Here is a 12619-nt window from a genome sequence, read left to right as displayed (position 1 = left end):
AAGACCAACTAGAAAACATGATAACCAGGCTGGGGGGATAGCTCAGTCGGTAGAGTGCATTGCAAGCACAAGTCCCTGGGTTCTAATCCCCAGCACCACCAAAAAAAAAAAAGGGGGGGGAGGGAGGGAGGGAGGGAGGGAGGGAGGGAGGGAGGGAGGGAGGGAGGGAGGGAAAGAAAACAAACATGATAACCCAGAAATGAATGGGATGAGAAAGCCTGGGCTAGACTACTGACAGGGAATGTAGGAGGGGACAGCTATAATAGTACAGGAAGAAAGACAAGTTATGGTGGTTAACTAGTTCAAACGTTTTGGCAGCCTGTGGCACTTTTAATTGTCATGAAGTTCGATGTCATTATCATGTCCCTGCTGGCTTCCACAGGAGAGTTGCCAGGATTGCTTTGGTCTTCCTAGGGCCCTCAAAACCATGAAATGGGCTGTGATCATTGTGGCTAGACCTGTCTTGGGCACTAGCAAACTGAACATCAGCCCTTACTCTTATAAGAACTTCTGCATTATGGAAGCAAGAGGCCCTTTCTTATATGAGATGGTGGCTGACCTCGTCACAGTACCATGAAGATACTCATTACAGCATTTTCTATGCTAATGATGTATTCCCACAATGGAAATGAATGAATGAACATTTAAAATACATATATAATTATGAAAAAATACCAATAATCTAGAAAACGTTCATAAGTTTAAAAAAGTACACATCATTTTGGAGACTCGTAAAGTTTAATCAGTGTGGAAACACAGAATAGTACCTGGCACATAGTAAGTATTAGTGATTTAAACTGTTAGTTTTGTTTATAATTTAATAAAATCTTTTCAAAATAATTGGCTAGTCAGCACTGATATTCCTGTCCACTCTACATCTTAGAAAAGTTTACCATCTGTTCTTACAGCCTTAATGAAGTGTAAATTCAATATGAAGTACACCCAGTTTGAGTGTATGATTTGATAATTTTTTTTTTTTTTTGTGGTGTCAGGAATTGAACCCAGGACCTTGTACATGCAAAGCAAGCACTCTACCAACTGAGCTATATCCCTAGTCCCTGATTTGATAATTTTGATGAGTGTATTTACTGTGTAACCACCATTTCAACTCCACAAAATAAAGAACATTTCCATTACTCATCAAAGTTCTTTCCTGCCTCTTAGCAATCAGCTGCTCCCTCCCCCACCCAGCTCTTAGATAACTAGCCATGGATCTGCTTTCTGCCTCTATAAACTCAGTTTTGCCTATTTTCGAATTTCTTATAAATGAAATCATGTAAAATGGAACACATTGCGTACTAAAAATCTGATAACCCCAGTTGATATGTTAAATAAATCTTTATCAAAAAGCATTGATTCCCAGTGATTTGAAAGAGTAAGGCAGGAGGATTGCAAGTTCAAAGTCAGACTTAACAAGGTCCTAGCAACTTAGCCAGACCCCATCTCTAATAAAAATTAAAAAGTCTGGAGATGTGGAGATGTGGCTCAGTGGTGAAGCACTTTGGAGTTCAGTCCTCAGGGCCAAAAAGGAAAAAAAAAAAAAAAAAAAGGCCATATTGATTATATGATTCTGAAAGCAAAGCTTCCTTTGCAGTTTTTTGTTTTGTTTTGTTTTGTTGGTTTTATTGTTGTTGTTTTTGGAGATGGGTACAAAGGATTGAACCCAAGGGTGCTTTGGTGCTACAGCCCTTTTAATTTTTTAATTTTGAGACAGAATCTTGCTAAGTTGCTGAGAATAGTGCTAAATTGCTGAAGCTGTCCTCCAACTTGCTGTCCTCCTGCCTCAGCCTCCCAAATTACTGGGATTATCGGCATGCACCACCATGCTCAAATCCTTAAAGATTTATAGTAAAACTGCCTACTTTCCCTCTCTGAAAAGAATTATGGTGCAGAAATCTGAAATATCTATTTTCTTCCGTAGGAACTGGGAACAACAATGAAGGCAAGCTTATTCACAAGGATGGATACTGTGATGGAGACTATCAAGGAATATGCCCAAGAACAGTTTTGCCTATTTTTGGACTCAGTCTCAAGAAACACATTCAGAATCTTATATTAGGAAAATCTCAAGTCAACCCCTTGGTGCCACAGGCTGCCAAAACTTTTGGGGGCTGGGTACTACTCCCAGACTGAACTCGCTGACCACAGGAAACCTATGCCTGGTGAGAGATCTTACAGCTGCACTAATTATGGAACGAGCTTCCTACACAGTTACTCTCTGACACATCATCTTTGAAGTCATGTTTGTGAGAAGCCTTAATCCTGTCCCAACTGTGGAAAACATTTTAGCCAACATTCCAACCTGTTCCAGCACCAGCAGATTTGCCGGAGAGATAAGCCCTACAAGTGCTGGTACTGTGGGAAAGATTTTGCTTGGAATGCATCCTTCATCCAACACAGAAGGGTCCACGCTGGTGAGAGGCCCTAACACTGTCCCCAGTATGGTAAGACCTTCTATGGAAGCTCCAAAATTATTAAGCATCAGCAAATCCACTCTGGGAAGAAACCTTTTCTCTGTGGGGAACATGGCAAGGGCTTTATGGTCAGCTTTCGGCTGCTGGCTCACAAAGGAGTGCATACTGAGTTGAAGTTCTATGTCTGTCATCACATAGGCTTAGGGCTTTTAGTTGAAGCTGATATGCCACCAGAGTCCATATAGGCCATTGTGTTTTCTGCTGCTCCACCTGGGGAGATAGCTTTAGTCAGAAGACCTCCCTCACCCAGCACATCTATCTGAATACAAGAGAGAAGCCTTATAGCTGTGGGGAGTGTAGGAGAACTTCAGTCTCCATACCAAACTCAACCACCATGTTGCTTGGCACAGCTTCAGGCACCCCCTCAGGGCTCCAGTCACACCAGTCCTCCCCTTGCTCCAACCCAGCAGAAGCCCAGGTCCTTCATCCATTTCTGTCTCTTCTTATTCATCCCCCTACTCCAGCCTCCCTTCCTTTATCCTGCCCCTCCAACACACTGACTGCCACCCACCCTACTCAATCTCCAACCTCTGATCACACCCATCTTTCCTCAGATTCCTTACCTCACCCCATCCTTTCACCTTTACTTCTGCACCCATTTCCTCTCCCCAGCATGCATCAGACTTCCCCCATCCTTCCTCTACTATCCTTTCCCAGCACTGCCTTTACCCCAAGGACTCATGCAGAATTCAGATTCCAGGTTTACCCCCAGGGTGAACCAGAAGCAATGCTGCCAAGTTTACCTGTTCTGAGTGTGGGAAGAGTTTCCCCAGCAACGCACCCATACACTTGAGTAACCTTACATCTGCTCTGAGTGTGGGGAGCACTTCATCCAGAGGTCCTCCCTGATGCACCACAGAAAAATGCACTTAGCAGAAAAGCCACATCTTTGTGTGGAGCGTGGCTGGAGCTTCAGTTCAGCATGTCCACCTGATCTACCACAGGCATATGCCTTCAGGGGAATGGCCTTTTGCCTACCCCAAGTGTCAAAAGTGCTTCCAGGAGGCCTACAAGTTGACCAGGCACTATCAGACCACCCACTTGGCCACTCAGGAGGCTGGGAGTGATGGGACCTGAAGCTATACAAGTGTGGGACTTGTGGGAAGTGGCTAAGCAACAGTCTGCTGTACCAGAAGACTCAATGCAGACCGACCCCATCCATGCTGATACTGTGGATGTGGCTTTACAGTGCCAAACTCCACCACCATGGAAGACACATTGGAGAAAAGCCCTACCAATGCCTCCAGTGTGGGAAGACGTTCAACCATCCATCTAACCTTACCAGACTCCAAAGAGCCCGTGTGATGCAGGTCTAAGTGAGACCTGCATAGCCTCTCAGGTAGACCTGTGGAACAGTGGTACATTTCCTTTCCTCCACCCATATTACCTGCTAAAGGATTTTCTTTTACATATCAGTCTTCCTCAGAAGTGCTGAGGTTTTTGTTTATTGGTGAGGTGTTTTTTTTTTTTTTTTTTTTTTTCTTTTCCTTGTCATTGTTTTTGGGGTTTTTCCCCTCTCTGAATTCTTTTCTCTCCTTTTCCTTAAACTTCACAGTTTACAGAGTAAAGGAATTAGGCAGGTGGTAGACAAAGGTATATTACTGAAATGCAGGTATGTTCTTGTTATGGACATAAGTAACATAAAGTGATGAATTAATAATAATGTTTAATATTAAATTATTTCTTATGCCTTTCTTTTTGTGTGTGGGGGAGTGGATTGAACCTAAGGGCACTTTTCCACTGAGCTACATCCCCAGCACTTTTTTACTTTTTATTTTGAGACAGGGTCTCTGCTAAGTTTCTGAGGCTGACCTTGAACTTGTGATCCTCCTATCAGCCTCCCACTGGGATGACAGGTATGCACCGCTGCACCCAGCTTTCTTATGTTTGTTTGAAAAGCTATTCTTAAAGTTATTTAAATGTGTTATTGGAGTGGGAAAAAAAACTGTTGTCCTATGAGAATTTGAGCTGCACAGAAGTCCTCAATATCAGCACCCATCCTGCCTCGGAGCTTGTTACCTCTCTCCTTGATTTGTCTTTCTCCCACAGCACTGCACTCCCAGCCCAAGTTCCATCAGCCACCACATCCTATTTGTTCTACTTCTGAAAAGTTTCTAAATTCATTCTCTTCTCTTTGTTACCAGTGCCTCTGCCTTAAATGTAAATCATTGTCATGATTTGCCTGGATCATTGCAAAAGATTCCTAATTACTCTCCTCTGCTTCTAGTCTCTGCATTCTAGTTCATTATCCATATAACCCTCAATTAGATCCCTATCTCAGACCCCAAACTCCAGTACTAGATCTGATGTCAATCCCCTGCTTAAAAGCAGCCATGCCTGAGACCACTCCCTTCCCCAACAGGGCCTACAGAGTGGGGTCAAATGCTTCAGCATGGCACACATGGCTTTTCCATATGGTTTTGGCCAATTCTGTATCTTTCCTGGTCATGGCCTTTCACATCTCCATGCCTTTTCTTTTTCTTTATTTTCCTCAACCACTTAGAATGCCCTTTTTCATTTTCTGTCTCTCAGATTTATCCTGTTCTATGAGCCCCACCTCCATTGAAAACTTTCCCAGATTTTCATATTATATTTGGTGTGATAAGGTTCAAGTGGCATTGTGAAGAATCATGAATGGCTGGTGATATGCCTGTCTCCCCAGCAGACTGTAAGTTCCATGAGAGCAGAGACTCTAGCACAGACCTGAATAATAGTAGGTATTTGATAAATATTACTTCAATGAAGGAACTACTTCCAACTGCTTAGTTATTTTTATTGGTACATACTAATTATACAGAGCAGTGGGTTTCATTTTGGCATGTTCAAACATGCATACCATCATTGGATCAACTTTACTCCCCAGGATTCCCCTTACTCTCCTTCCTCCCCTGAGCCTCCTCTTCTACCCTAATGGTCTCTCTTCCACTTTACTCATGTCCTTTGTTCCCTTCTAGCTTCCTCATATGAGAGAAAACATGTGATACTGGTCTTTCTGAGTCTGCCTTATTTAACTTATGGTGATGTTCTCTGGTTCCATTCATTTTCTTGAAAATAATTTCATTCTTCTTTATGGCTGAATGAAACTCCATTATGTATATACATACCACATTTTCTTTATCCATTCATCAGTTGACAGGCAGTAGGCTGATTCAATAATTTGGAGATTGTGAATTGTGCTGCAATAAACATGGGTGGGTATGTGTGGACCTCTTAAAGTATACTAACTTTAATTCTTTTGGATAAATACCAAGGAGGGGTATAGCTGGATCATAGGGTATTCTATTTTTAGTTTTTTGAGAAACCCCCCTACTGATTTCCATAGTGACTATACTAATTTACATTCCCACCAAGAGTGTATACAAGCTCCTTTTTCCCTCATCCTAGCCAGCATTTATTATTTGTATTCTTGAAGATTGCCATTATGACTAGGGTGAGATAAAATCACAATGTAGATTTGATCTTCATTATCCTGATGTCTAAAGATGTTGAATATTGTTTCATATAATTGTCAGTCATTTGTACTTTTTTTGAGAAGTGTCTATACCTAGCCCACTTACCCATTTATTCAATGAGTTATTCAATGTTTTTGGTGTTGAATGTTTGGAGTTTTTTATATATTCTGGATTTTGGGAGAGTAGTTGGCAAAGATTTTCTCTCATTCTGTAGGATATCTCTTTACATTATTATTCCTTTGCTGGGCAGAAGCTTTTTAATTTGATGCTATCCAATTTATCAATTCTCGCTATTATATCCTGAGCTATCAGAGTCCTAATCAGAAACTTGATTCCTATGCTTATATGTTGAAGTATTTCCCTGGTGTTTTCTTCTAGCAGTTGCAAAGTTTCTGCTCTTATATTTTAACAATATTAATTCTGCCTATACATGAACACGGGAAGCCTTTCTATCTTCTGGTGTCTTCTATTTTTTCAGCATTATATAATTTTCCTTGTAGATATCTTTCATCTCCTTGGTTAGGATTATTCTTGTTTTTTGTTGTTTTTTTTGTTTTGTTTTGTTTTTTGTTTTTTGCAGTGCTGCCAATGGAGCTATATCCCCAGCACTGGTATTTTTTTTTTTTTTAAATTGCTGTAAATGGAATTGTTTTCACAATTTCCTTCTCATTGGGTTCATTATAAGAATATAGAGATTATTGAATTTTTCATGTTGATTTTATGTCCTGCTATTTTGCTAAATGTGTTTATCAACTCCAGAAGTCTTCTGGCGGAGCCTTAGGATCTTCCACGTATATGGTCATTTCATCTGCAAATAAGATAATTGGATTCCTTCCTTTCCTGTCCTGTCCTGTTTGTATCCCTCTTGCCTATTTTTTGGGGGGATGGGGTAGTAGGGATTGAACCTAGGTATGCTTAACCACTGAGCAACATCCCCGGCCCTTTTTTATATTTTATTTAGAGATGGGGTCTCTCTGAGTTGCTCATGGCCTCGCTAAATTGCTGAGTCTGGATTTGAACTCTCAAATCTTCTTGCCTTGGTCTCCTAAGCCGCAGGGATTACAGGTATTATTGCGCCACTACCCCCAGCTTCCTTTTGCCTAAGTTCTCTGGCTAAAATTTCAAGTACTATATTGAATAGGAGTGCTGAGAGCAGACATCCTGTCTTGTTCCTGACTTTAGAGGAAATTCTTCCTTTAGTTTTTCCTCCAGTTAATATGATATTGGTTTTTGAGTTTGTTATTTATAGTCTGTGTGATGTTTAGGCAAGTTCCCTCTATCCCTACTTTCTTCAGGTTTTTTTTTTTTAATCATAAAAGGGTGTTGTGCTCGCTTCAGCAGCACATATACTAAAATTGGAATGATAAAAGGGTATTGAATTTTGTCAGAGACTTTTTCTGCATATATTAAGATGATCATGTCATTTTTGTCCTTGATTCTGTTTGTGATGAATTACATTTATTGATTTGCATATGTTGAACCATCCTTGCATCCCTGGAATTAAACCAACTTGACCATGATGTATCTTTTTAATGTATTGTTGAATTCAGTTTGCAAGTATTTTATTAAGGATTTTTGCATCTATGTTCATCATTGATTTTCTTTCCTTGGTGTATCATTATCTAGTTTTAGAATCATCATGATACTGGTCTTGTAGAAGAAGTTTGGAAGTGTTCCTTCCTCTTCTATATCATGGAATAATTTGAGGAGCATTGGTGGTAGTTCTTTTTTTAAAGGTCTTGTAAAAGGCATCTGTGAATCCATCTGATCCTGAGATTTTCTTTGTCAGGAAACTTTATATTATCATTTTAATTTCATTGCCTGTTACTGACCTGTTTAGGTTTCTTATATCCTCTTCATTCACTTTTGGTAGGTCATAGAAACTTATCCCTTTCTTCTGTATTTGTCCAATTTATTAGAATTTAAGTTTTCAAAATATTTCCTAAAACCATCAGGATTTCAGTGTTGTCTGTTATAATATCCCCTTTTTTTTCTCTAATTTTATTAATTTGGGTCTTCCCACTCTCTTGGCTAGTTTCACCACAGGTTTATCAATCTTGGGTTTATCTTATCTTTTCAAAGAACCAACTCTTTGTTTCATTGATCCTTTGTGTATTGTTCTTTTATACTCTAACAGATTTACAGCTGCTCAAGTTTTTATGCTAAGACTCAGTTTCTTTTATCATTGTTGTCCTCCTAGGATACAATGACACACTTGAAAAGTTAACTCAGGTGACCATGAAAGTGATGATACCCAATCTATGTTTTCCTGGTTGCCTTGCCTTTCATTCCGTGATTCTATGGTTATTCTACAGCGATAACAGAGAAGAGCAACTAAAAACAATGTTGTTTGTTTGGGTCATGTGCATTTCATCACCAAATTTGGAGTACCAAATGAGATTACCACACATTGCCAGAATGGTCACAAATTTTTTAGCAGCATCAGTGATAGTAGAAAAAGGCCTTCAAATATCTCTTTAATACAGTACTTGCTTGGGGTTGGAGATATAGCTCAGTTGGTAGAGCGCTTGCCACACAAGCACAAGGCCCTGGGTTCAATCCCCTAATTATTTTTTAGATATTAGAAAATATCTAATATTAATAAGTCATCATGTCTGGGCCCCTTCTAGACTATCTGGTCTAATGCAAGTACTGCATAGGATGGGAGATAAAAGTCTCACATGGAAGTAGCCACTTCAAACTCAGTTCCATTGTTAATTCTAGTTCTAGATTGAATTCTACCAGGCATGAGGTTAACTGAGCACAAGTGTGCAAGTGTGGCCAACTCAGCCAAAACCCTGTGTCCTCAGCATTAGATTTGGATTTGAGAGAAATCAGGTTGTAGCATGTAATTTTGTGATGTGACATTATACTACTACGAAATGGATACTTTATTTGACTAACTATTTTAATGAATGTTAAATCCCTTCAAGTGTTCATTATGTTCATTAAAGTCATAATACCCCAGAACATTTATCTACAAAAGGCGGCAAAAAATTCTCAATAAAACATGGATCACACTACAGGAAACAAATTAGGAATTTGCTGATAAAAGTTTAGAGATATGCTGTAGTTTCACAGACTTTAGCAATAAACTAAGACTTAAAACCCCAACTCAAAATTATTTATTCATTCATTTTTGTAGTACTGGGGATTGAACCCAGGGTACTCTACCACTCAGCTACATCCCCAACCCTTTTTAAATTTTTTTGAGACAGGGTCTTGCTAAGTTGTCCAGGCTAGTCTTGAATTTGTAGTTCTCCTGCTTCAACCTCCCAAGTTGCTGGAATTACAGGCAAACACTCCCATGCCTGACCCCATCTCAAATTGATTTTTACAAATGGAAGATTTGTTATTTCACATAATTGAAAGTCAGGCACATCTTTATTTAGGGCTCAAAAAACAAGACTAGATCTTTCCCCATCTTTTGGTCTGCTCTTAAAAATGGTTTCAATATTGCCTTCAATTCAATGCCCCAGGCTGAGGCTCCAGCAGATCCAAGTTAAAGTACTATTGTGTCTCAATAGTATAAGAAAGAAGTCTCAAAATCCATGACTCATTGACTCATGTTGCTCCCTAAATCAATCACTCATGACCAAAAGAACAATGTTCTAATTGCCTAGGCCTGGATTATGTGTCCCCTCATAGAGGTAGAGAAGCAGTCAATCCCAAATGGACTATGAACTTGAAATAAGACATAATAGTTTCATAAAGAAACTCTTGGGTACTATTATCAGAAGGCATGGATATGTTAAGTGCAATAAATAAGAGTCCATTGGCCTGAGGCTGTTCCATACTTTGAGTCTCTACCTAACAGACTAAATTGAATTTAATATGAAAACTACCAAAACTTGGGAGTGTTCTTTGTAATAGCCAAATCTCAGCCCACCACAAGCAGCCAAACTTCAGCCAATTGCAGGCAGCCAACTGTCAAGAAATGTTGAATAAAAGCAAACACTTAGCTATAACCACTTATTTCTGTACTTTATTTTGCTGTCCAGCTGCACAACAGAGCACTCAACACCTTTCAGTTTAGAGTACTGCCCTATTCATGAATCGTTCTTTGCTCAGTTAAATTTAATTTGTTTAAATTTTTTCTTTTACAGATATATTGAGCGAACGATACAAAATAATAGCTGTCTACTATAACATGATTATAGGCCCTCCCAAGGGTAGAGAGAGTTAACCCCTCTTGAGGCCTGTAATGTCTACAGCCCAGTTTTGCTAGGGTAATAGGGTAGGTTTGCTGAGAGACCAAAGAAGACACCTAGAGATGGGGTGTGAGCTACAAGGTTTATTGAGAAACACTTATGGGGAAGATCTAGTGGCAACAGGCTGGACAGGTGCTTGGCCAGAAATTTCAGTAGGCACCTCTATTTCACAAGGCACCTCTCCAGTGCTTCACCAGAAAGCATTATCTCCAATCCCCCTTGACACTTTGTCCGATGGGGGCAGTTAGACAAGCACTTCCTCCTCCACAGTGCTCTGATACCACAGAAAAAGAGGTTTTATATACTATGCTACAGAAGTAGTGACATCACCAGTTCAGTGCGCTTTATCCATTTGACCAGCATCCCCAGGAACTTGGTGTGAATGCAAGAAAGTAGCTTTGTACAAATAACACTAACTTGTTCTAAATTCCCACCACACATGAAAGCCAGTGTCCCTCGAGATGATTTATATCTGGACATTGCAGCCTAAACTCACTAATTGTTCCCTTAACATGGCTAGTTTTTAGAGTATGGGGAGGATCACTTCAGGGACATAGTATTTTATTGTCCTTTCCTTCAGGGACAACAAAAGACCTTATCATTCTATTGCTATTACTGATTCTGTCTCGTCTCGAAAAGACATTTTCTACTGGGTTAACCAAAAGATGGTTCAAGCATTCATTAAATACATATTTTTAGAACACTACTTCAGGCCAGGTTCCATGCTGGGTGCTAAGGATATGACAGTGAAGACGACAGATGTCATCTCTGCCTGGTCCCATCACTTTCTGGTGACCTGCTTTGATACAAGCTTTATGCAGGCCTGCCTGTCCTTTCTCTCCAAGAAGTCAAACTGAAATAACACAGTTTGCAGAAGACATTTGCTAGATTTGAGGCTGCCCAGGATCTTTTGAATAACCTTCCTGTGTTGGGGATTTTCCCCACTGTTTCCTGCCTAAGAAGCCAGGACCCACTGTTTCCCAGACTTTCTTGCAGCTAGAGCACAAGCAAAATGACCCAGGTATTGCCAGTTGGTGCAACTACATGGTTTATTGGTTCAGAAGAGCAACCTATGGAAATAAGCTTCACAAGGAAATCATTTTCAAAACAGGGTGAGGATGGACGATTCTAGCTTCCAAAGGCTGTGTTAATGGAAGCTTTTGGCATCCAGGGTTCAGTGTGAGCAGTAGCCCACAGAATGGTTCCTTTCTCACTGCAGATTGAGACCTCTGTGGCTGTACCCGAAATACCCTGAGCTACCTAAGATTGTCAACTGCTTATCTTTCAAAACTAGTGAGAGTGAGTTCTGTTCACAGCAAGGAACTGTAATTAAAATACATACTTAACTACTGTTTTGTGTCAGACTTTAAGCTGGCACACTTCTGTTTTAAACTTCATTAGAAAAAAATTAAGTACAAATTATAGATTTTATAGTTTGACACATAGATTCAAAAAGACCTCTGCTCTATTCTACAAATGTTTATTAAAGGCCCACTGTGTACCAGCCACCGGGAACATGGAATAAAATAGTTCCCTGCAACTATAAAAAAATAGCATATTGTACTTTACATGTCCCATTGTCAAAATAAAAGACACACTAAGTCACTGGAGAGGATCTCCTCCCAGTCAGGCCCCACTTTAAATATAGACGATCCCTAAAAATAGCCACCCAAGTTCCAACTCAACAGGTGATTGGCTCAAAAAGAGGGGAGGAGAACATAGGCCTCAGTGAAGGAGAGTCGAAGGACAGTGCCAGTCCCAGCTTCTCTCCCCACAATGGCTCTGCCTCTGAGGTCCTTGACTAGGGGCTTGGCCAGTGCTGCCAAGGGAGACCATGGAGGGGCAGGAGGTGAGTGGGGCCAGGGCACCTGACCCTCTGGCTTACTGGCCTTGTCCACCGGCCACACACACACACACTTGCCTCCAGGCAACCTCCAACACCGGCTGTGCGACCCCAGACCTTCCAAGGGCCTCCTGGCCCAGTGTCATTGACCTTCTCTCACCCTCACCTTTCCTTCTGCCCAGCCGGCACCTGGCGCCTCCTGACCTTCGTGCTGGCGCTCCCCAGCGTGGCCTTGTGCACCCTCAACTGCTGGCTCCACGGGGCCCACCGTGAGCGCCCAGAATTCATCCCCTACCACCACCTCCGCATCCGCACCAAGGTATGCAGGACCCAGAGGGTGGGCAAAGTGGGTGTGGGGACCGCTGGCCTGGACCACGCTGACACTCACTCTCCCACTCTGCTCTCTCTACAGCCCTTCGCCTGGGGGGACGGCAACCACACTCTTTTCCACAATCCCCACGTCAACCCTCTGCCCACGGGCTATGAACACCCCTGAAGCCCCAGGGGGACAATCCTAAGCACAATAAATGTGTGAAAGTTTTGTGTCCTTAGGCTATTTGGGAACAGCAGGCCAGAGGGTTGGGTGGGGCCAGGCTGGACTGTAGGGCTTGTCTGCAGCAACGCCCATCAGCACTCTGT

At 41.3% G+C, this 12619-nt stretch overlaps 1 protein-coding gene across 1 annotated transcript; it reads left to right on the top strand.

Annotated features, from left to right (window-relative positions):
- Positions 1–11783: 11783 nt before the first annotated feature.
- Positions 11784–12521, top strand: COX6A2 (cytochrome c oxidase subunit 6A2). Its single transcript, XM_079121962.1, has 3 exons — positions 11784–11986; positions 12163–12299; positions 12393–12521. Exons 1-3 carry the CDS (start codon positions 11914–11916, stop codon positions 12474–12476), a joined length of 294 nt encoding a protein of 97 aa, XP_078978088.1. The 5' UTR covers positions 11784–11913; the 3' UTR covers positions 12477–12521.
- Positions 12522–12619: the final 98 nt, after the last annotated feature.

The sequence above is a fragment of the Sciurus vulgaris genome (genome assembly GCF_902686455.1).
Source record: "Sciurus vulgaris genome assembly, chromosome: 18".
Lineage (NCBI taxonomy): Eukaryota > Metazoa > Chordata > Mammalia > Rodentia > Sciuridae > Sciurus > Sciurus vulgaris.
This window is presented reverse-complemented; position numbering and strand designations above follow the sequence as displayed.